The 21,381-nt window shown below is 49.9% G+C and overlaps 1 protein-coding gene across 4 annotated transcripts in view; it reads right to left on the bottom strand.

The window, feature by feature from the left end:
* LOC116952005 (3',5'-cyclic-AMP phosphodiesterase 4C-like) overlaps window positions 1–21,381 on the bottom strand; it is a 315,456-nt gene that overhangs the window by 108,580 nt on the left and 185,495 nt on the right. The window contains exon 1 of one of the 4 annotated variants that reach the window (XM_032970976.2): window positions 5,976–7,393. The exons of the other annotated variants lie outside the window; for them this stretch is intronic. Within the exon in view, the coding sequence (XP_032826867.1) occupies window positions 5,976–6,043 (68 nt within the window). The 5' untranslated portion in view covers window positions 6,044–7,393. Of the gene's footprint in view, window positions 1–5,975; window positions 7,394–21,381 lie in introns of those variants that run through there. 4 annotated transcript variants of the gene reach the window in all.

Below are 21,381 nucleotides of genomic sequence, written 5' to 3'. Positions count from 1 at the left end.
AGTACAAGTCACAGTACAGCAGTGTAACTCACAGTACAAGTCACAGTACAGCAGTGTAACTCACAGTACAAGTCACAGTACAGCAGTGTAACTCACAGTACAAGTCACAGTACAACAGTGTAACTCACAATATAAGTGTGACAGTACAGCAGTGTAACTCACAGTACAAGTCACAGTGTAGCAGTGTAACTCACAGTACAAGTCACAGTACAGCAGTAGAACTCACAGTATAAGTGACAGTACAGTAGTGTAACTCACAGTACAAGTCCCAGTACAGCAGTGTAACTCACAGTACAAGTCACAGTGTAGCAGTGTTACTCACAGTACAAGTCACAGTCCAGCAGTGTAACTCACAGCACAAGTCACAGTGTAGCAGTGTAACTCACAGTACAAGTCACAGTACAGCAGTGGAACTCACAGTATAAGTGACAGTACAGTAGTGTAACTCACACAGTATAAGTGGCACAGTACAGTAGTGTAACTCACATTATAAGTAACACAGTACAGTAGTGTAACTCACACAGTATACTTGACAGTACAGTAGTGTAACTCACACAGTATAAGTGACACAGTACAGTAGTGTAACTCACACAGTATACTTGACAGTACAGTAGTGTAACTCACAAAGTATAAGTGGCACAGTACAGTAACTCACACAGTATAAGTGGCACAGTACAGTAGTGTAACTCACACAGTATAAGTGACACAGTACAGTAGTGTAACTCACAGTATAATTCACCGAGTACAGTAGAGTAACTCACACAGTATAAGTGGCACAGTAGAGTAGTGTAACTCACACAGTATAAGTGGCACAGTACAGTAGTGTAACTCACACAGTATAAGTGACACAATACAGTAGTGTAACTCATACAGTATAAGTGACACAGGACAGTAGTGTAGCTCACACAGTATACGTGACAATACAGTAGTGTAACTCACACAGTATAATTCACAGAGTACAGTAGTGTAACTCAACAGTATAAGCGGCACAGTACAGTAGTGTAACTTACACAGTATAAGTGGCACAGTACAGTAGTGTAACTCACACAGTATAAGTGGCACAGTACAGTAGTGTAACTCGCACAGTATAAGTGACACAGTACAGTAGTGTAACTCACACAGAATAATTCACAGAGTACAGTAGTGTAACTCAACAGTATAAGCGGCACAGTACAGTAGTGTAACTCACACAGTATAAGTGACACAATACAGTAGTGTAACTCATACAGTATAAGTGACACAGTACAGTAGTGTAACTCACAGTATAAGTGACACAGTACAGTAGTGTAACTCACAGTATAATTCACAGAGTACAGTAGTGTAACTCAACAGTATAAGCGGCACAGTACAGTAGTGTGACTTACACAGTATAAGTGGCACAGTACAGTAGTGTAACTCACACAGTATAAGTAGCACAGTACAGTAGTGTAACTCACACAGTATAATTCACAGAGTACAGTAGTGTAACGCACACAGTATAAGTGGCACAGTACAGTAGTGTGAATCACACAGTATAATTCACAGAGTACAGTAGTGTAACTCACACAGTATACGTGACAGTACAGTAGTGTAACTCACACAGTATAATTCACAGAGTACAGTAGTGTAACTCGCACAGTATAAGTGGCACAGTACAGTAGTGTAACTCGCACAGTATAAGTGGCACAGTACAGTTGTGTAACTCACACAGTATAAGTGGCACAGTACAGTAGTGTGAATCACACAGTATAAGTGGCATAGTACAGTAGTGTGAATCACACAGTAAAATTCAGAGTACAGTAGTAGAACTCACACAGTATAATTCACAGAGTACAGTAGTGTAACTCGCACAGTATAAGTGGCACAGTACAGTAGTGTAACTCACACAGTACAGTAGTGTAACTCACAGTATAATTCAAAGAGTACAGTAGTGTAACTCACACAGTATAAGTGGCACAGTACAGTAGTGTAACTCGCACAGTATAAGTGGCACAGTACAGTTGTGTAACTCACACAGTATAAGTGGCACAGTACAGTAGTGTGAATCACACAGTATAATTCACAGAGTACAGTAGTGTAACGCGCACAGTATAAGTGGCACAGTACAGTAGTGTAACTCACACAGTATAAGTGGCACAGTACAGTAGTGTAACTCACACAGTATAAGTGACACAGTACAGTAGTGTAATGCACACAGTATAAGTGGCACAGTACAGTAGTGTAACACGACGCTGTAGTAGTGTAGCTTAGATTTTACGCAGCACTGCTATTAATTTGTGACGTGTGGCATCGTGTGTGTGGTAGTGATGAGTGTGGAATTAATGACTCATTAGTGTGATTGTATGGTACATAAGAGTGTGTGGTGATTGTGAGTATGCTGTTTTTGAGTGTTGTATTTCTGAGTGCGGCATGTTCGTTTGTGTGTTGTGTATGGGTATGACGTTTGGCAGTGTGCTGTTTGTGTGTTGTGTGAATGGTGTATTTGTGAGTGTGTTGTGTGAATGGTGTATTTGTGAGTGGTGTGTGAATGGTGTATTTGTGAGTGTGTTGAGTGAATGGTGTATTTGTGAGTGTGGTGTGAATGGTGTATTTGTGAGTGTGGTTTGTGAATGGTGTAGTTGTGTGTTGTGTGAAGGGTGTATTTGTGAATGGGGTATTTGTGAGTGTGTTGTGTGAATGGTGTATTTGTGAGTGTGTTGTGTGAATGGTGTGTGAATGTGTTGTTGTAAATGGTGTATTTGTGAGTGTGGTGTGTGAATGGTGTATTTGTGTGTTGTGTGAATGGTGTATTTGTGAATTTGGTTTGTGAATGGTGTATTTGTGAGTGTGTTGTGTGAATGGTGTATTTGCGAGTGTGTTGTGTGAATGGTGTATTTGTGAGTGTGGTGTGAAGGGTGTATTTGTGAGTGTGGTGTGTGAATGGTGTATTTGTGAGTGTGTTGTGTGAATGGTGTATTTGTGAGTGTGTTGTGTGAATGGTGTATTTGTGAGTGTTGTGTGAATGGTGTATTTGTGAGTGTGTTGTGTGAATGGTGTATTTGTGAGTGTGTTGTGTGAATGGTGTATTTGTGAGTGTGGTGTGTGAACGGTGTATTTGTGAGTGTGTTGTGTGAATGGTGTATTTGTGAGTGTGGCGGGTGAATGGTGTATTTGTGAGTGTGGCGTGTGAATGGTGTGTTTGTGAGTGTGTTGTGTGAATGGTGTGTGAATGTGTTGTTGTAAATGGTGTATTTGTGAGTGTGGTGTGTGAATGGTGTATTTGTGAGTGTGTTGTGTGAATGGTGTATTTGTGAGTGTGTTGTGTGAATGGTGTATTTGTGAGTGTGGTTTGTGAATGGTGTATTTGTGAATGTGGTGTGTGAATGGTGTATTTGTGAGTGTGGTGAGTGTGGTGTGTGAATGGTGTATTTGTGAGTGTGTTGTGTGAATGGTGTATTTGTGAGTGTGTTGTGTGAATGGTGTATTTGTGAGTGTGGTGTGTGAATGGTGTATTTTTGAGTGTGGTGTGTGAAGTGTGTATTTGTGAGTGTGTTGCGTGAATGGTGTATTTGTGAGTGTGGTGTGTGAATGGTGTATTTGTGAGTGTGTTGTGTGAATGGTGTATTTGTGAGTGTGTTGTGTGAATGGTGTATTTGTGAGTGTGGTGTGTGAATTGTGTATTTGTGTGTTGTGTGAATGATGTATGTGTGAATGTGTTGTTGTAAATGCTGTATTTGTGTGTTGTGTGAATGGTGTATTTGTGTGTTGTGTGAATGGTGTATTTGTGAGTGTGTTGTGTGAATCGTGTATTTGTGAGTGTGGTGTGTGAATGGTGTATTTGTGAGTGTGTTGTGTGAATGGTGTATTTGTGAGTGTGTTGTGTGAATGGTGTATTTGTGAGTGTGTTGTGTGAATGGTGTATTTGTGAGTGTGTTGTGTGAATGGTGTATTTGTGAGTGTGTTGTGTGAATGGTGTATTTGTGAGTGTGGTGTATGAATGGTGTATGTGTGTTGTGTGAATGGTGTATTTGTGAGTGTGTTGTGTGAATGGTGTATTTGTGAGTGTGTTTTGTGAATGGTGTATTTGTGAGTGTGTTTTGTGAATGGTGTATTTGTGAGTGTGGTGTGTGAATGGTGTATTTGTGAGTGTGTTTTGTGAATGGTGTATTTGTGAGTGTGTGTGTGAATGGTGTATTTGTGAGTGTGTTGTGTGAATGGTGTATTTGTGAGTGTGGCGTGTGAATGGTGTGTTTGTGAGTGTGGCGTGTGAATGGTGTGTTTGTGAGTGTGTTGTGTGAATGGTGTGTGAATGTGTTGTTGTAAATGGTGTATTTGTGAGTGTGGTGTGTGAATGGTGTATTTGTGTGTTGTGTGAATGGTGTACTTGTGAGTGTGGTGTGTGAATGGTGTATTTGTGAGTGTTGTGTGAATGGTGTATTTGTGAGTGTGGTGTGTGAATGGTGTATTTGTGAGTGTGGTGTGTGAATGGTGTATTTGTGAGTGTGTTGTGTGAATGGTGTATTTGTGAGTGTGTTGTGTGAATGGTGTATTTGTGAGTGTGTTGTGTGAATGGTGTATTTGTGAGTGTGGTGTGTGAAGGGTGTATTTGTGAGTGTGCTGTATGTGTGTGAGTGTGCTGTATGTGTGTGCGTGTGTTGTGTATGCTGTACATGTGAATGTGCTGAGTGTACTGTGAGTGTATGCTTGTACTGCGTGAGTGTATTGTGTATGCTTGTACTGTGTGAGTGTACTGTGAGTGTATGCTATCTGAGTGTGCTGTATGTGTGTGCATGTGTTTTGTATGCTGTACATATGAATGTTGTGTGAGTGTACTGAGTGTGCTGTGTGAGTGTACCGTGTGTGTGTACTGTGTGTGTGTACAGTGTGAGTGTGCCGTGTGAGTGTACTGTGTGTGTACTGTGTGAGTGTGCTGTGTGTACTGTGTGAGTGTACTGTGTGTGTGTACTGTGTGTGTACTGTGTGAGTGTGCTGTGTGAATGTGCTGTGTGTACTGTGAGTATACTGTGTGTGTACTGTGAGTGTGCTGTGAGTGTACTGTGTGAGTGTACTGTGTGAGTGTACTGTGTGTGTACTGTGTGAGTGTACTGTGTGAGTGTACTGTGTGTACTGTGTGAGTGTACTGTGTGTGTACTGTGAGTGTACTGTGTGTGTGTGTACTGTGTGTTTACTGTGTGTACTGTGTGTGTACTGTGTGTACTGTGTGTGTGTACTGTGTGAGTGTACTGTGTGTGTGTACTGTGTGTGTACTGCGTGAGTGTACTGCGTGAGTGTACTGCGTGAGTGTACTGTGTGTGTACTGTGTGAGTGTACTGTGTGAGTGTACTGTGTGTGTACTGTGTGAGTGTACTGTGTGAGTGTGCTGTGTGTACTGTGTGAGTGTACTGTGTGTGTACTGTGTGTGTACTGTGTGAGTGTGCTGTGTGAATGTGCTGTGTGTACTGTGAGTGTACGGTGTGTGTGTACTGTGTGAGTGTGCTGTGTGTACTGTGTGAGTGTACTGTGTGAGTGTGCTGTGTGTGTACTGTGTGAGTGTGCTGTGAGTGTACTGTGAGTGTACTGTGTGAGTGTGCTGTGAGTGTACTGTGTGTGTACTGTGTGAGTGTACTGTGTGTACTGTGTGTGTACTGTGTGAGTGTACTGTGTGTGTACTGTGTGTACTGTGAGTGTACTGTGAGTGTACTGTGTGTGTACTGTGTGTACTGTATGAGTGTGCTGTGTGTACTGTGTGAGTGTACTGTGTGTGTGTGTACTGTGTGTGTACTGTGTGTACTGTGAGTGTACTGTGTGTGTACTGTGTGTACTGTGTGAGTGTACTGTGTGAGTGTGCTGTGTGTACTGTGTGAGTGTACTGTGTGTGTGTAATGTGTGTACTGTGAGTGTACTGTGTGTACTGTGTGAGTGTACTGTGTGAGTGTGCTGTGTGTACTGTGTGAGTGTACCGAGTGTGCTGTTGGTGGTGGCTACGCGCAGAGGGAGGGATGGATAGGAGCCCTCACCATATCCATGAGTGACGCCGGTAGGGAAAATGGCTCTCGCTCATCATTCTCAAGTCCTCCCTCTTCATGGCCCTCGCCTCCCCCCTCCTCCTCCTCCGGCGAAGAGGAAGAAGGAGAAGAGGCGCTGGCTCCGTCCCTGGCGGGAGACGTTAGGCGGGCCGCAGTGCGCGGTCTCCCGGCCACGCCACCCCCCCGCCGCCGCAGCTCTGCCGCGTCCCACCCGCACGGCCGCCTCCCGCGGTCAACGCCACGGCCATGGCCATCGACAGCGCTCGCTCCCGGGGACGGTGATGGTGGTGGTGGGGATGGTGGTGGTGGTGGGGATGGTAGTGGTGGTGGGGATGATGCAGCAGACGTTGTCGCGCGCGATGTGCCGGGGCGCGTGCGTGCTCTGCGCGCGCGTGCGAGCCCGTGTGTGTGCGTGTCTGTCAGTCAGTGTGTGTGCGTGTCTGTCAGTGTGTGTGTGTGTCTGTCAGTGTGTGTGTGCGTGTCTGTCAGTGTGTGTGTCAGTGTGTGTGTCTGTCAGTGTGTGTGTGTGTCTGTCAGTGTGTGTGTGTGTGTCTGTCAGTGTGTGTGTGTGTCTGTCAGTGTGTGTGTGTCTGTCAGTGTGTGTGTGTGTGTCTGTCAGTGTGTGTGTGTGTGTCTGTCAGTGTGTGTGTGTGTGTCTGTCAGTGTGTGTGTGTCTGTCAGTGTGTGTGTCTGTCTGTGTGTGTGTCTGTCTGTGTGTGTCAGTGTGTGTGTCTGTCAGTGTGTGTGTGTCTGTCAGTGTGTGTGTCTGTCAGTGTGTGTGTCTGTCAGTGTGTGTGTCTGTCAGTGTGTGTGTCTGTCAGTGTGTGTGTGTGTCTGTCAGTGTGTGTGTGTGTCTGTCTGTGTGTGTCTGTCTGTGTGTGTCAGTGTGTGTGTCTGTCAATGTGTGTGCCTGTCAGTGTGTGTGTGTCTGTCAGTGTGTGTGTGTCAGTGTGTGTGTGTCAGTGTGTGTGTCTGTCAGTGTGTGTGTGTGTGTGTCTGCCAGCGTGTGTGTGTCTGTCAGTGTGTGTGTCAGTGTGTGTGTGTCTGTCAGTGTGTGTGTGTCAGTGTGTGTGTGTCAGTGTGTGTGTCTGTCAGTGTGTGTGTGTCAATGTGTGTACGTGTGTGCTTGTCAGTGTGTGTCAGTGTGTGCCTGTCAGTGTGTGCGTGTCAGTGTGTGTGTCAGTGTGTGTGTGTCAGTGTCAGTGCGTGTGTGCCTTTCAGCGTGTGTGTGTCAGTGCGTCGACTCAGCCTTAAATGAGTACCTGGTGCGGTGGATAAAAACATCACCACTGGGGAGACAAAGGCGGTCGGGCGTGGTGCTGGCCACCCACCCCCTCGTGTACCGTTCCGGCCTTCATAGGTGCTCGCTAACAGCACTTGACCCTACAGTCTGTTAAGGCTATACGGGGGATCTTTGATCTGTGCCTGTCAGTGTGTGATCGGTATGTGTCAGTGTGTGAGTGCGAGTGTAAACGTGTGTGCGATTTCGTGTGAGCGTGTATGGGGTAGGAGTGGTCGCGTGTGTGGGTGGGTGTGTGTGTGGGTGGGTGTGTGTCAGTGTGTGTGTGTCAGTCTGCGTGCGTGTGTCAGTCTGCGTGCGTGTGTCAGTCTGCGTGCGTGTCAGTGTGTGTGTGTCAGCGTGTGTCAGCGTGTGTGTGTCAGCGTGTGTGTGTCAGTGTGTGTGTGTTAGTGTGTGTATGATGAGAGCGTGTTGTGTGTCAGTGTGTGGGTGAGTATGTGTGTGATGAGTGCGTGTGTGTGTCAGTGTGTGTATGATGAGTGCGTGTGTATGTCAGTGTGTGTGTGTCAGTGTGTGTGTGATGAGAGCGTGTTTGTGTCAGTGTGTGTGTGTGAGTATGTGTGTGATGAGTGCGTGTGTCAGTGTGTGTATGATGAGTGCGTGTGTGTGTCAGTGTGTGTATGATGAGTGCGTGTGTATGTCAATGTGTGTATGATGAGTGCGTGTGTGTCAGTGTGTGTGTGTCAGTGTGTGTGTGATGAGAGCGTGTGTGTGTCAGTGTGCGTATGATGAGTGCGTGTGTATGTCAGTGTGTGTATGATGAGTGCGTGTGTGTCAGTGTGTGTGTGTCAGTGTGTGTGTGATGAGAGCGTGTGTGTGTCAGTGTGTGTGTCAATGTGTGTATGATGAGTGCGTGTGTGTGTCAGTGTGTGTGTCACCGTGTGTATGATGAGTGCGTGTGTGTGTATGTGTATGATGAGTGCGTGTGTGTGTCAGTGTATGTATGATGAGTGCGTGTGTGTCAGTGTGTGTATGATGAGTGCGTGTGTGTCAGTGTGTGTGTGTCAGTATGTGTATGAGTGCGTGTGTGTGTCAGTGTGGGTGTGTCAGTGTGTGTGTGTCAGTGTGTTAGTGGGGAGCGGTAGTGTAGCGGTTAGCGCGCTGCGCTATGAACCTGGCGACCCGGGTTCGATTCCAGCTCACGGTCAACACCAGTGACGATTATATGAACCGGTCCCGGGCCTCCCCTAGGTCGACTCAGCCTCAAATGAGTACCTGGTGCGGTGTGTAAATATCGCCACTAGGGAGACAAAGGCGGTCGGGCGTGGTGCTGGCCACCCACCCCCTCGTGTACCGTTCCGGCCTTCATAGGTGCTCGCTAACAGCACTTGCCCCTACAGTCTGTTAAGGCTATACGGGGGATCTTTGTCTTTGTTGTGTGTCAGTGTGTGTATGATGAGTGCGTGTGTGTGTGCGAGTATGTGTATGATGAGTGCGTGTGCGTGTCAGTGCGTGTATGATGAGTGCGTGTGTGTGTATGTGTATGATGAGTGCGTGTGTGTGTCAGTGTGTGTATGATGAGTGCGTGTGTGTCAGTGTGTGTGTCAGTATGTGTATGAGTGCGTGTGTGTGTCAGTGTGGGTGTGTCAGTGTGTGTGTGTCAGGTCTTCTCGGCCACGGTCATTCCCTCCTTTCTCTACGCTTGCGAAACGTGGACCCCTCTATGGAACATCTTCGCCGGTTAGAAACATTTAGGCTAGCCTGCCTACGATCCATTTTGGGTTTAACCAGGCTGGATTGTGTGAGGAGCTCACAAATCCTTGAAAGATCTGGGCAAGGTCCCATCGGTGAGCTCCTCCGGCAGGCAAGGCTGCGTTGGCTGGGTCATGTAGCCCGCGTGCCCAACCACCGCATGCCGAAACAGCTTTTGTTCGGCCGGATCGAGGGGGCTAAACGGGCGCGGCACGGGCTAGAGAAGAGATGGAGTGATGTGGTACAGGAGGACGTGGAGCTGAATGGACTTGCCGATGACTGGTACCAGCGGTGTCAAGATCGGCCTCTGTGGAGGAGGCTCGTGACGGACGCTACTGGGCAGTTGGAGGCAGTCGCCCTCCAACAACAACGGAGGGCGGAGGAGCGACGCTCACAACAACGAGCGGAGCGCCGGGTGGCTAAAGCACAGCAGGTTGGCACAGTAGGGGGCACAGGTGGTGCACCAGCCAGTCATCTCAGTCAGTCGACCCGTGGCACCTGGGTCTGCCCCGTGACCTCCTGCCCGCGGGCGTTCGACACTTCACGTGGCCTCAAGGTGCACATGGCCTGGCACAAGCGTCGTGGTGACGTCACCGCCACTTAGTGGCGAATGGCGGTTGTTGTTGTTGATGAGTGCGTGTGTGTCAGTGTGTGTATGATGAGTGCGTGTGTGTGTCAGTGTGTGTATGATGAGTGCGTGTGTGTGAGCGAGCCGGTGAATGTGTGCGTGTTTGTGATGTCCGCGAGTGTGCGCGCTGTGATCGGGGCCTGGCCACACGAGTTCAATTCCCGCTCACGGCCAACACCGATAATTATAATTAAAAACACCAAGTGATGATTATCTGAACCGGTCCTGGGCTTAACCTAGGTCGACTCAGCCTCAAATGAGTACCTGGTGCGGTGAGTAAACATCGCCACTGGGGAGACAAAGGCGGCCGGGCGTGGTGCTGGCCACCTACCCCCTCGTGCCGTGGCCGGCCTTCATAGTTGCTCGTTAACGGCACTTGCCCTAATAGTTTGTGTAAGGCTACACAGGGGACCTTTGTCTTGTGCTTGTTGTGCTTGGTGTGCTTGTGGGAATGCGTTTGCATATGGGGAAATATGCATGAGTGCATGCGTGTTAATTCGTGCGTGTGTTCATGCGTGCGTGTGTTCATGCGAGCCTGTGTTTATGCGTGCCTGTGCTTATGCGTGCCTGTGTTCATATGTGCATGTGTTCATGCATGAGTGTTAATGCGTGCGTGTGTGTTAATGCGTGCGTGTTAATGTGGGTGTGTGTTCATGCGTGCGTGTGTGTGAATGCGCGCGTGCATGTGTGAATGCGTGTGCGTGTGTGTGTTAAAGCGTGCGCGTGTGTGTGTTAAAGCGTGCGCGTGTGTGTGTTAATGCGTGCGTGATCATTCTCAGCATAATCGATATTGGGGTGGGAGGCCCTCGGCACGTGTTCCCGGGCAGCCGTTTCCGTCACTGCGCGGTGTCAGCACCACCACCACCGTGAGCCCTCCCTCATCTTGCCACACGCAAAGGACTCCCCCCCACCGCCCCGCTGCGAGGTTCACGAGAGCGTTCCGTCAAACGTGATTTCACGCCCAAATGAGGCAACGAAGGTACAATTCCACATTCCTACGGCAGGGGCGAGTCTGCCGAAAGGACAACCACTGTTGATCGATAAACGAGTACCACCCCATGTAGTGATGATGATGGGCTGAGTCAAGAACCAAACCAGGATTTGAACTCGCAACCCTTCCGACTGCGAGCCGCTCGCTCTACCACTACCTTCTAAAAACGATGCTGCTGATGAGTGTGGAGTGCCTGGATGCATCGGCACCAGCAGCCGCCCTCGGAACAGGAGGAAGGCGGTTAGCGACAGCACGGCACGGGGAAGCCCTCTTGTCCGCCACACTCCCATCTACCCGCTCTCGCCTGTCAGTGCAACGCGACCGCGCGACCCCGCTGCCCAGTGCGTGAAGCGACCCCACTGCCCAATAAGCGAAGCGACCCCACTGCCCAGTACGTGAAGCGACCCCACTGCCCAGTACGTGAAGCGACCCCACTGCCCAGTAAGCGAAGCGACCCCACTGCCCAGTACGTGAAGCGACCTCACTGCCCAGTAAGCGAAGTGACCCCACTGCCCAGTACGTGAAGCGACCCCACTGCCCAGTACGTGAAGCAACCCCACTGCCCAGTAAGCGAAGTGACCCCACTGCCCAGTAAGCGAAGTGACCCCACTGCCCAGTACGTGAAGCGACCCCGCTGCCCAGTACGCGAAGTGACCCCACTGCCCAGTACGTGAAGTGACCCCACTGCCCAGTAAGTGAAGCGACCCCACTGCCCAGTACGTGAAGTGACCCCACTGCCCAGTAAGTGAAGCGACCCCACTGCCCAGTACGTGAAGCGACCCCACTGCCCAATAAGCGAAGCGACCCCACTGCCCAGTAAGCGAAGCGACCCCACTGCCCAGTACGTGAAGCGACCCCACTGCCCAGTACGTGAAGTGACCCCACTGCCCAGTACGTGAAGTGACCCCACTGCCCAGTAAGTGAAGCGACCCCACTGCCCAGTACGTGAAGCGACCCCACTGCCCAATAAGCGAAGCGACCCCACTGCCCAGTAAGCGAAGTGCCCCCACTGCCCAGTACGTGAAGCGACCCCACTGCTCAGTACGTGAAGCGACCCCACTGCCCAGTAAGCGAAGTGACCCCACTGCCCAGTAAGCGAAGCGACCCCACTGCCCAATACGTGAAGCGACCCCACTACTCAGTACGTGAAGTGACCCCACTGCCCAGTAAGCGAAGTGACCCCACTGCCCAGTACGCGAAGCGACCCCACTACTCAGTACGTGAAGCGACCCCACTGCCCAGTACGTGAAGCGACCCCACTGCCCAGTAAGCGAAGCGACCCCACTGCCCAATACGTGAAGCGACCCCACTGCCCAGTACGTGAAGCGACCCCACTGCCCAGTACGCGAAGCGACCCCGACACGGACATGTCCGATGGACGCCAGGCGCAGTGATCGCACTCTTGCCTCACAGCGAGAATTTCATGGGTTTGATTCCCGACTCGGGTCACTTTCTGCGTGGAGCATGTTATGCTCTCCAGTTGAGCCTGGGTTTCATCTATATCATTGATGTTAGCCGCACTGAGTCTTGGGACTCAGTGTGGCTTTCCTGGGTGAACAAGCATAATGGTGATTGCCATTATTACTGTGTCCACCTTGGGCAGAAACTTGAGTGTGTAAATTGTGTTGTATAGACGCACGTCCTAGTTAATTATATTCTGAAGATATTACATATCTCATGGTAGCTACCAGGGCCACGCTCTGAAAAAAGAATCGACAGCAGTGCCGATGAAAGGGTGTTGAGCTAATGGCTCCGCGCCCCATGGGTACGAAGGCTCCACCCGGTGATTTGGTTATCGCGTCGGTGTGGAAGCCGTGGCCGTGGGGAAGAGAGCAGCTCCTCTCTCGCCCGTAGGAATGTGTGGGGACACAATTCAATTTTCCACTCTCACACACCCGGACGTTAGTCCTTTCATCTACGCAATGCCTGCTCACACCACTGCTGGCGGAAGGGCCTCGTCCACGAGAGCGAGCTCTAAAGTGATGTTTGGCTTACTCTTCCACGTTGTTTCAGACGTGCTGGAAGAGGTGGTAGTACCCACACTTTACCGCACCATGTGACCTGCCGATCGACTGTACTGCACCAATTTATACAGCTGCTGGGTGGACAGAGGCGGGAGGGGAGGGAGATTTGAGAAACTTGTCCCATTGATGGAATCGAACGGGTGACCTCAGAATTGCAAGTCCAGTACACTGACCGCACCAGCGCGGTGGCAGCTTCCCCGTGTGCGTATTTGCGTGGATAGTAAGAGTTACTACTTCGCTTGTTTATCCAGGAAGAGCCTCACTGAGTCTCAAGGATGTTTTTCAGGATGATCCTGCCAAATGTCCACAGAAGGGAGAGATGATTGACATTTATATTCCAATGTTGCTAATGTCCCAAATTCGGACAATGACGCTAGCACACAGAGACCGACTCGTTTCGAATTACATCATGTGATCCTTAACACCCACTGTCAAGCGGACGGCGCGTATTTATGGTTAATACTTCCGCAGTTATAACCAGGGTGGTCGCAGGATTAGAACTTCGAACCTCAGCAATAAGCGGCGATGAACGCAGCACCTCAGCGACAGCACTTCTCATCTACAGATATGTGTGGATAGCAGGAAGAATCGATGTGTGCAGATAATAGAATATTCCGAATAAGAGGAGGTTTCTCTGTACTCTGCAGACACTGCAACAGAATTATGCACCATTTACATAAATCACTCAACAACAATAACAACCACCATTTTCCACTTAGTGACGGTGATGTCACCATGGCGCTTGTGCCAGGCTATGTACACTTTAAGGCCACGTAAAGTGTTGAACACCTGCTGACCGGTCATGGGACAGACCCAGGTGCCATGGATTGACTGAGATGACTGGCCGGTTCACCACCTATTCCTCCTACTGTGGCAACTTGTGTTTTCGCCACCTTACGCTCTGCTCGTCGTTGAGAGCGTCGGTCCTCTGCCCTCCATTGTTGGAGGTCGACTGCCTCCAACTGCCCAGTAGCATCCTTCACGAGGCTCCTCCACAGAGGCTGATCTTGACACCACTGGTACCAGTCTCACATAATTCCATCTCTTCTGTAGGCAGTGCAATGCCCCTTTCGCCCCCCTCTCTCCGGCCGAACAAAAGCTGTTTGGGCATGCAGTGGCTGGGTATGTGGGCTACATGATCCAGTTAACAAAGCCTTGTCTGCCAGAGGAGCTCACCGATGGGACTGTATCCTAGATCTTTTAAGGATTTGTGAGCTCCTCACACGATCCAGCTTGGATAAATCCAGGATAGATCGTAGGCAAGCCAGCCTGAATATTTCTAACCGGCCAAGATGTTCGATTTTGGAGATCCACGTTTCGCAAGCATAGAGAAGGGAGGGCATGACTGTGGCCGAGAAGCTTTGTGTGGAGTGACAGATCAGGTATCTTCCACACAGCATTACACAGCCGATGAAAATATAAAGCTGCTCGACTGATTCGGAGAGAGACCTCTGCGATGTATCTGTACCAGATGGAAATTCCTCCGGTACTCACTGCTTAGGTATCGAGATCTCCACTCTGTCCATAACTGCCCCATCACGAATGGAGAGCTGAGGGGGTGGAGTGTTTGATGACACAAAAGACCCAGGCAGGTGCTTAGTTTTGGAGGGGCTGATGGTAAGGCCCCCACCTCTTAGTAGCACGCTCCAGGTCAAGCAGCAGAGTCTGCAACTCCTTCTCTGAGTGAGCAGCAATCACAAGATCATACGTAACATGACTGGCCAATAGGGAGCCATCCCTCAACCATACCCCGGCATCGATCAGCCTTCCGATGTATCTGTACCAGATGGAAATTCCTCCGGTACAGCTATGGAAGGCTTCTCGAACTATGTGGTTGAAAAAGATGTTACATAAGGACATCCCTGTTACACCCCAAGGTGGACAGGGAATGGCTCTGACTCCCACGTAGATTTACCCGGGCCTGCCCACCATCATGAAGGTCCTTAATGATTGTGAGTCAGAGACTCCGGAAGCATGAAGAACAACACAGAGCCCAGGCCTATTGATGATTTCATAGGCCTTGACCAGGTAAATAAAAAAGAGATGTAGGTCCAGTTGGAATTCCCTACACCTCTGCTGTAGCAGACACACACAGAATATGGCGTCTGTGCAGGACCGCTCCGGTCTGAAGCCACATTGGGACTCCGCAAGCCTCTCTTCAACGTACCTGGCAAGGCAATGTTGCATAATCCTTGCTAGGACCTTTCCCAGCACACTGAGGGAGACATGCCCTTGTAGTTCTTCTGTGCAGTCCACCTTATGAAAGAGGGGGACAACCAGGGCATCTTTGCAATCCTGCGGAACCCATCCAGTGGTCCAGACTGTGATAATGATGTCACATAAGGCTGCAAGTTACTTTTTAATGGAATTAAAGAGGGATTTGTGATTGTGGGCTATTGAGGCAGATTCCATCTCGTCAGCAACCCGTGACCACCACCCATCCTTGCAGCGCTGTACTGCTCTCCAAACCTCCGAGTGAAGGCTGCGGTAAGCCTCCTCATTCTCCGACGTGTGATGCTGTAAATGGTGGGAGTGGGCCTGTCGCTTTTTCTCAGCCAGCCAGAACACCTCCTCCATCAGCCAGGCTCTCTTGGGAGGTTTGGACCGCATACCCAAAGCAGATATTGCAGCTGCATGAGCCGCAGTCCTGAACCTCTCCCATTCCCCCACGACATCAGCAGATGTTCTTGCATGGACCCGGTGTGCATCATGATGTTGTGTGGATGCGCCGTTGCCAGAACAGCATGTTGGTAATTACAAGGCCATTGCTGCACAGGAGTCGAGGAGCCTCCTACTATTCAATTGAATGGATCTGGCCCATGCTTTCCAATCATTCCAGCCTAGGTGTCAGCATCAGCAATAACGTCACCCAACAGAATTACTCTATCCCGAGAGGCCATTTTAGCTCGCACCTGTAACAGGTCATAGAAGGCATCAGAGTCATCGGCCCTGCCTGCATCCCTCCACTGATGTTCATCTTCGGTGGAGGCGTAAGCAACCACCACCATTCCTCGCCTCCCGTTGATGGGGAGGCAAGCCTCCAGTAGCCTGGGAATTACAGCTTCCCTCACCTCACTGCCACGCGCCCATTCATTATTTTGTTGAGAATAAGAGCCACTCCCTGTTGTTTGGCAGTCTCCTGGAGCCAGAGCCAGTCCACCAGACCTCCTGAATACCGCAGAAATCCAGGCGGTACCGGTCCAGCTCCCGACAGAGGAGTAGCAGCCTTTCCTCCGCAGTGAGCATTGGAACATTCCACATGGCCACTCGCAGTAGTTTTTTGCCATTTCTGAAGGAACCCCGAGGGTAAGGATTCAGTCTCCTTGCTCTGCCAAATGGAGTTTGGCCAGGAGCCGTCATAGACGCCTGTCCCCGTGAAGGCTCTGGCAAAAGCTTACTTAAGATATTTTTCAGAGCCCCAATTGGCCGCTGTGGTGTCTACGAGTGCCATAAGGGGAACAGCCGATTGGAATTGGCTTTTCCTCCATGGCATTGCTCATAGGCACCACAGCATTGCCGTCTGGCACCACCGAGGAGGCACGGGGTTGTTTTTGCCGGACCCACCAATGCACCTACCTATTCACCCACTCACATCTGGTCAACGTGGAAGAGTACACCAAATATCCTGTAGAGTTCGCTCAATTAGAGGCTCTTCTGGCAGCAGTGGTGTGGGCATGCAATTGCAGGGCTGAGCCTCTACCTTCTGTGGCCTGCATCCACACTGACGCTACCTGCACTCAGCAGCAGCCGCCATACGTGATGAGTACAGGCGAGTGCTGGGTCACGTGTGTTTAGTGAACACCCACGCCTGTAGTTACCCACACTCTTCTAGTCACTAACCCCCCCCACCCCAACTGGAACTATTCCCCCTTTCTCTTTCGCTCTGCTCAGCACCTCCTACCCTAGCCCCGTGGCTTAAAACCCCCTCTAGTGCTTCCTTTCCTTCCTTCCCTTGAGTGAGTGGGTCAGTTGGTAAGTTAATTGGGGGGTGAATTGGGGGGTGAATGGGTAAATTGGTGGGTGAATGGGTAAATAGGTGAGTGGTTTAGTGAGTGAGTGAATGGGTGGGCGAGTGGATGAGTGGTTTAGTGAGTGGATTAGTCAAGTCGGTGGTTGAGTGAGTGGGTGGGCGATTCAAGTGAAAGAGTTGCTTCCCGTCTCTCCGTCCCTTACTCGCTTGCTCCCATTCCGCCGTCCTCCGATGTGTGTTTACGCCGAGACACGGTTATCGCTGTGGCCGCATTACAAACACAAGTTATTGTTTTTGCCGATGACCAAGCTGCTGTGAAACACCGCCGCCTGGAAAAAAAACGCTCGCTCCAGGAACCCCAAGCGAACTATGCGGAGTGGGTGAAACACGAAGCTTGAACTCTGGGAACCCTACGCGCCATCGGCTATCGGCACAAACATCAGAGCCGACCCACGCACACGGAGTCCTGCACACCGGCGCTTCGTCGTCTTCTCCCCCCCTGTCTGATCTAGAGAAACAAGCACACGTTCAATTTGACATGCTGCTGTCACGTTGGTACGCAATTAACAACACAACTCAACGTTCGTCAAAAACACTGTAGCCTTAAAATGCAAAAACACATATACTCGGCGACGTTTTAGGCAATGGCCCTTCTTAAGAGCACATTAAACATCATGAACAAGGGCCATTGGCCGAAACGTCGCATATTATACAGTTTCGCATAATGCTGTAGTATTATTGATGGAGGTGTCGAGTTGAAGGTTTGGTGTGGGGTTGCCAAGCTGTTGAGTTGCGTCACCCTTGGTGGGATCTCTGTGCAGGGTTGGCACAGAGCCTCCTCCTCCATGCTACTCGTGGTGGGGGCAGCTCGGTGGCACTTGGCGGGTCTGCTGTTACACACGAACTCGAGACGCGTTTAAGGTTTCACTCTTCAGCGTTTCGTAGCAGCATGGATATGGACCTGGGTGGTTAAGATCTTTTGTTTCACATCACCGGTAAATAAACGGGAATTTTTTTTTTTTAAAACAATCGGTACAAATCCTGGGTTAGCAATTTTGACGCACGTATAGAAATGTCCTCGGCATTAAACACAATGTGTGCAGATTGTTAACCGAGAAACGAAGGAAGCCGCCACAGCGGTGGATGGTCAGCAGCACCACTGGATTTAATCTTCCGATGCGGCAGTCAAAACAAATGGGGCAAGTTTCTGAAATCGGTCAATTTAAAATCAATATCCTGGACAATGAATATTCCACCGGGTTCCTGACTTTGGAAAGCGGCGATTGATTCTGAACACCAGCGTAACAACCATCGCGTGTCCGTCCGTGAAGGCTTTCCCTGCCCAATGCGCTCTCGCCGTGCAACCTTCCGCTCGGTATTCTGGCTGCAGTGATCAACGTTCACTTTGGTCTGTCAGAGCATGCAGCCATGTGCAGGGATACGCAGGCACCGTGGAGGGCAATCATCATACCGTGGAACCAACAGAAACAGCCAATCCCTACTGAGTTGTATGTTATTATTATTAAGTTTGCTTACTCAGGAAAGCCTTACTGAGTCATAACATTCTGTTTTGCAGAAGGAGCGACGTTGCTGCTGCTGCTGCTGCGTGTGATCCCCATTGAGTAATTTGCAGATCATTTGTCAGCATCTGTATTTTTGGCCAATGCCAGTTACACAGTGTTCTGCCTAGCAATGGGAGGAAGCCGGAGAACCTGGAGGAAGCCCATGCAGAGCAGGGGGAGAATGTACAAATTCCACACAGAAATGCGCACGAGGCGGGAATCGAACCCAGGGGCTTCCGCGTGGCCACCCTGTAGCCCTTTTTTAATGCCATCAGTGTAAGGCTGCTCTTTCTCTACGAGTCTTTGTGCTTTGCACATGTGAGACAGGAATAGGAACACGGATTGGAGATTAAACACAAATCAGAGAAGTCACGTTGCCTGGCCGTGGGGCGGCCACGTCACGGGAAGGGCTGCTGGCTGATGGATGAGATCGGTGACGGAGGGACATGTGTGCATTCAGGGACAACCACGGTGGAGATGGGAGCGATGGGAACGGCCCACGTTTCAGAGATATTTTGTTTGACCAGGAGAGAACTCAAAGAGACCAGGATGGGTCAACTGGGGCATTAGTCTGCCAGTTCAGGGTGATGATTGCTTGCTGTGTGTAATCATAATTGATTAATATGCGGTGTAACTTTTTAAACTTGGCACATTTGGACCTTGAAACTGGCACACGATGGCATACTCTTATGAATGACGTCCGCAGATCTGACGTTATTCGTGTAACAACAAATTAAACACAAAAAGTGGCAGCCACGAACCTCTGCAACAAAGCAGCGAGTGCGCTGCCGCTGGGCCACATCACTGCACTGACCATGTCTGCTGATGACGTGCTGCAGTGATTATGATATTATGTAAGTATGTTGAACTTCTTTCGCACCATATATAGCCAACCATGCTAATCGGAGGTGTGGGAAAAGGACAACAAACTAAACCCAAAAAGCAGTTTTACAGAAATTCGTTTTCAATCTAGAAATGAGTTTTAGCCTAGGGGTAACGCTCGACAAAGGAATGGCGGCATCCTTGCACATTAGAAGAGTTATCGAGAGTGACGGTTATCGAACACTGAAACATCGGCCTGGTGGCGACCGTGTACAGGACGGCATGGTTGCACTCCGCACGCGCAACGATGCATGGCGCTACGAGAACGCTGGAGCATCCGGCGCGCAGCCCAGACCCTAACCCGAACCCCCTTCGGTGGTTCGAAGGTGCTCTCGCCACCGGCGGACACACGCACTGACACGAGACGTTGGTGCTGCTGGCGCCAGAATGCCTGTGTACGGCCGAGATGAGAGTCACCGGACAATGACTGGACACACGACGCGTCACGGCGCCGCTGACAACAGTTCTCTACCAAACACCCCTTCTGTCTCATGAATGATTGCAACACTCTCATCCCCGTAATTGCGTGACGATGTAAAGTTTAGGAAGAATTTGTTCCGCACAGCACTGCGTGTAACTCATCTGTCTAAGGAATGGTAGTGTCGCGGTCAGCGTGCTGTGCTACGAACCCAGTGACCCGAGCTCAAATTCCGTTCACGGCCAACACCAGTAACGATTATCTGAACTGGTCATGGGCCTCCGTTAGGTCGACTCAGCCACAAATTAGTACCTGGTGCGGTGTGTAAATATCGCCAACTAGGGAGACAAAGGCGAACGGGCATGGTGCTGGCCACCCACCCCATATCTTGTGCTATGCTGGTCTTCATAGGTGCTACTCACGAACAGCACTTGCCCTAACAGTCTGTTAAGGCTACACAGGAGATCTCTGTCTTTGAGACTGTCTCTCAGTCACGCTCTGTCTCTCTGACCCTGTCTGTGTGTCTCCATGTCCCTGCCGCTCTCCGTGTCTCTGCCTCCGTCTCTCCCAGTGTCTCATGCTGCACGTTTTAGGACATAAGGATCCGCTATGTACGCCTCGTCACCTCTTTCGCCGCCACCTTTGTCTTCCGAGATCCAAACTGAGGTTGGCCACACCACCACAAACACTACTCGTTTGGCCTTAGTAGGCACACAACATCCGGCAGGGTGGTGGCACAGTGGTTATACTTGTGCCTCACAGCAAGAAGGCCCTTGGGTTGGATGGCTGACCCAGGTTCCATTCTGTGTGGAGTTTGTTCTCCCCACATTATGCAATGGGTTTCCTCTGGGGTTTCTGGTTCTTCCTCTCCCCACGGCTAAACACACACAAACACAATGTCATTGATGTTGTTCCAAGCATCCCAATATAGCAAGGCCTTCCAGAAAAAGTCGCCACACTCCGTGTGGCTTTGCTGGGAAAATCATTGATCGTATTATTAGTATTATGCTCACAATACGCGCATAAAATGACGTGCACCAAGAATCAATTAATTTCTATTTGCATAACTTGTATTCTCGTACTAATTGCTTCCACATAAACCTGCAGCTGCTGTAGGCGCTAGGAACACCGCGGCGTTGAGACTGGGAATCGAATCTCCCCATGGATCACGCGAGAGAGTGAGTCACTCCACGCCGCCTTGTGTCTACGAGAACGCACAGGAGGGCCATGATCCACACCGCTGAACACTGCGCACAGTCTTGGGTGAGGCCACTTAATGATCTGGCAAAAAATGTTTCTTAAGACCCTCCCACTACCTGACACAACCAAACTAAATAGAGTAAAATCATTATTATTATTTCAGAGTAATAATATTTATTTATACTGGAAGACTCCAATGAGCTATGAAGCTATTTTTCTCGGATGTCAAGTCGGGGCGGGTAAGAACGTCACAACGACAATTCTCACAACAAACCAGATCTAGCAGCAATTGAAAATGCGCCAAGCATCTTCAGGACGAGATCCAGGACCGGAAATCAGGGACTGCGAGTTTCAAGCGAAAAGCCGTGTCTCTAATTGCCGTGGGGAGAGAGGCCAAACAAGAATGACTGGCACATTGTGAAATGCTCGTACACGCGATGATTTCATTGTTTCACTCTTTCGGGTGGTGGGGGGTTACACGACAAGAAATTTGGCCATATAGTTAAGTGGCCCAACCGCAAAAAATCTATTATTCATCATAGTAGCTGCAAATACTTTACGTGTCATATTTTCATTACTTATTTACCCAGACAAGCCACTCCCGAGTGTGAAGAGTCTTTATCATGAGGGTCCTGCCACATTGAGATGTTGGGAATCCACCAGTGACATGGCCAGGGATCACACTGAGCAGCGGAGGGCAGCTGCTGCTGACTGTGCTCACCACCGACAC

This window comes from Petromyzon marinus, chromosome 44 (assembly GCF_048934315.1).
Source record: "Petromyzon marinus isolate PM22_M1 ecotype Great Lakes invasive population chromosome 44, UKy_Petmar_22M1.pri1.0, whole genome shotgun sequence".
NCBI classification, from domain to species: domain Eukaryota; kingdom Metazoa; phylum Chordata; class Hyperoartia; order Petromyzontiformes; family Petromyzontidae; genus Petromyzon; species Petromyzon marinus.
This window is presented reverse-complemented; position numbering and strand designations above follow the sequence as displayed.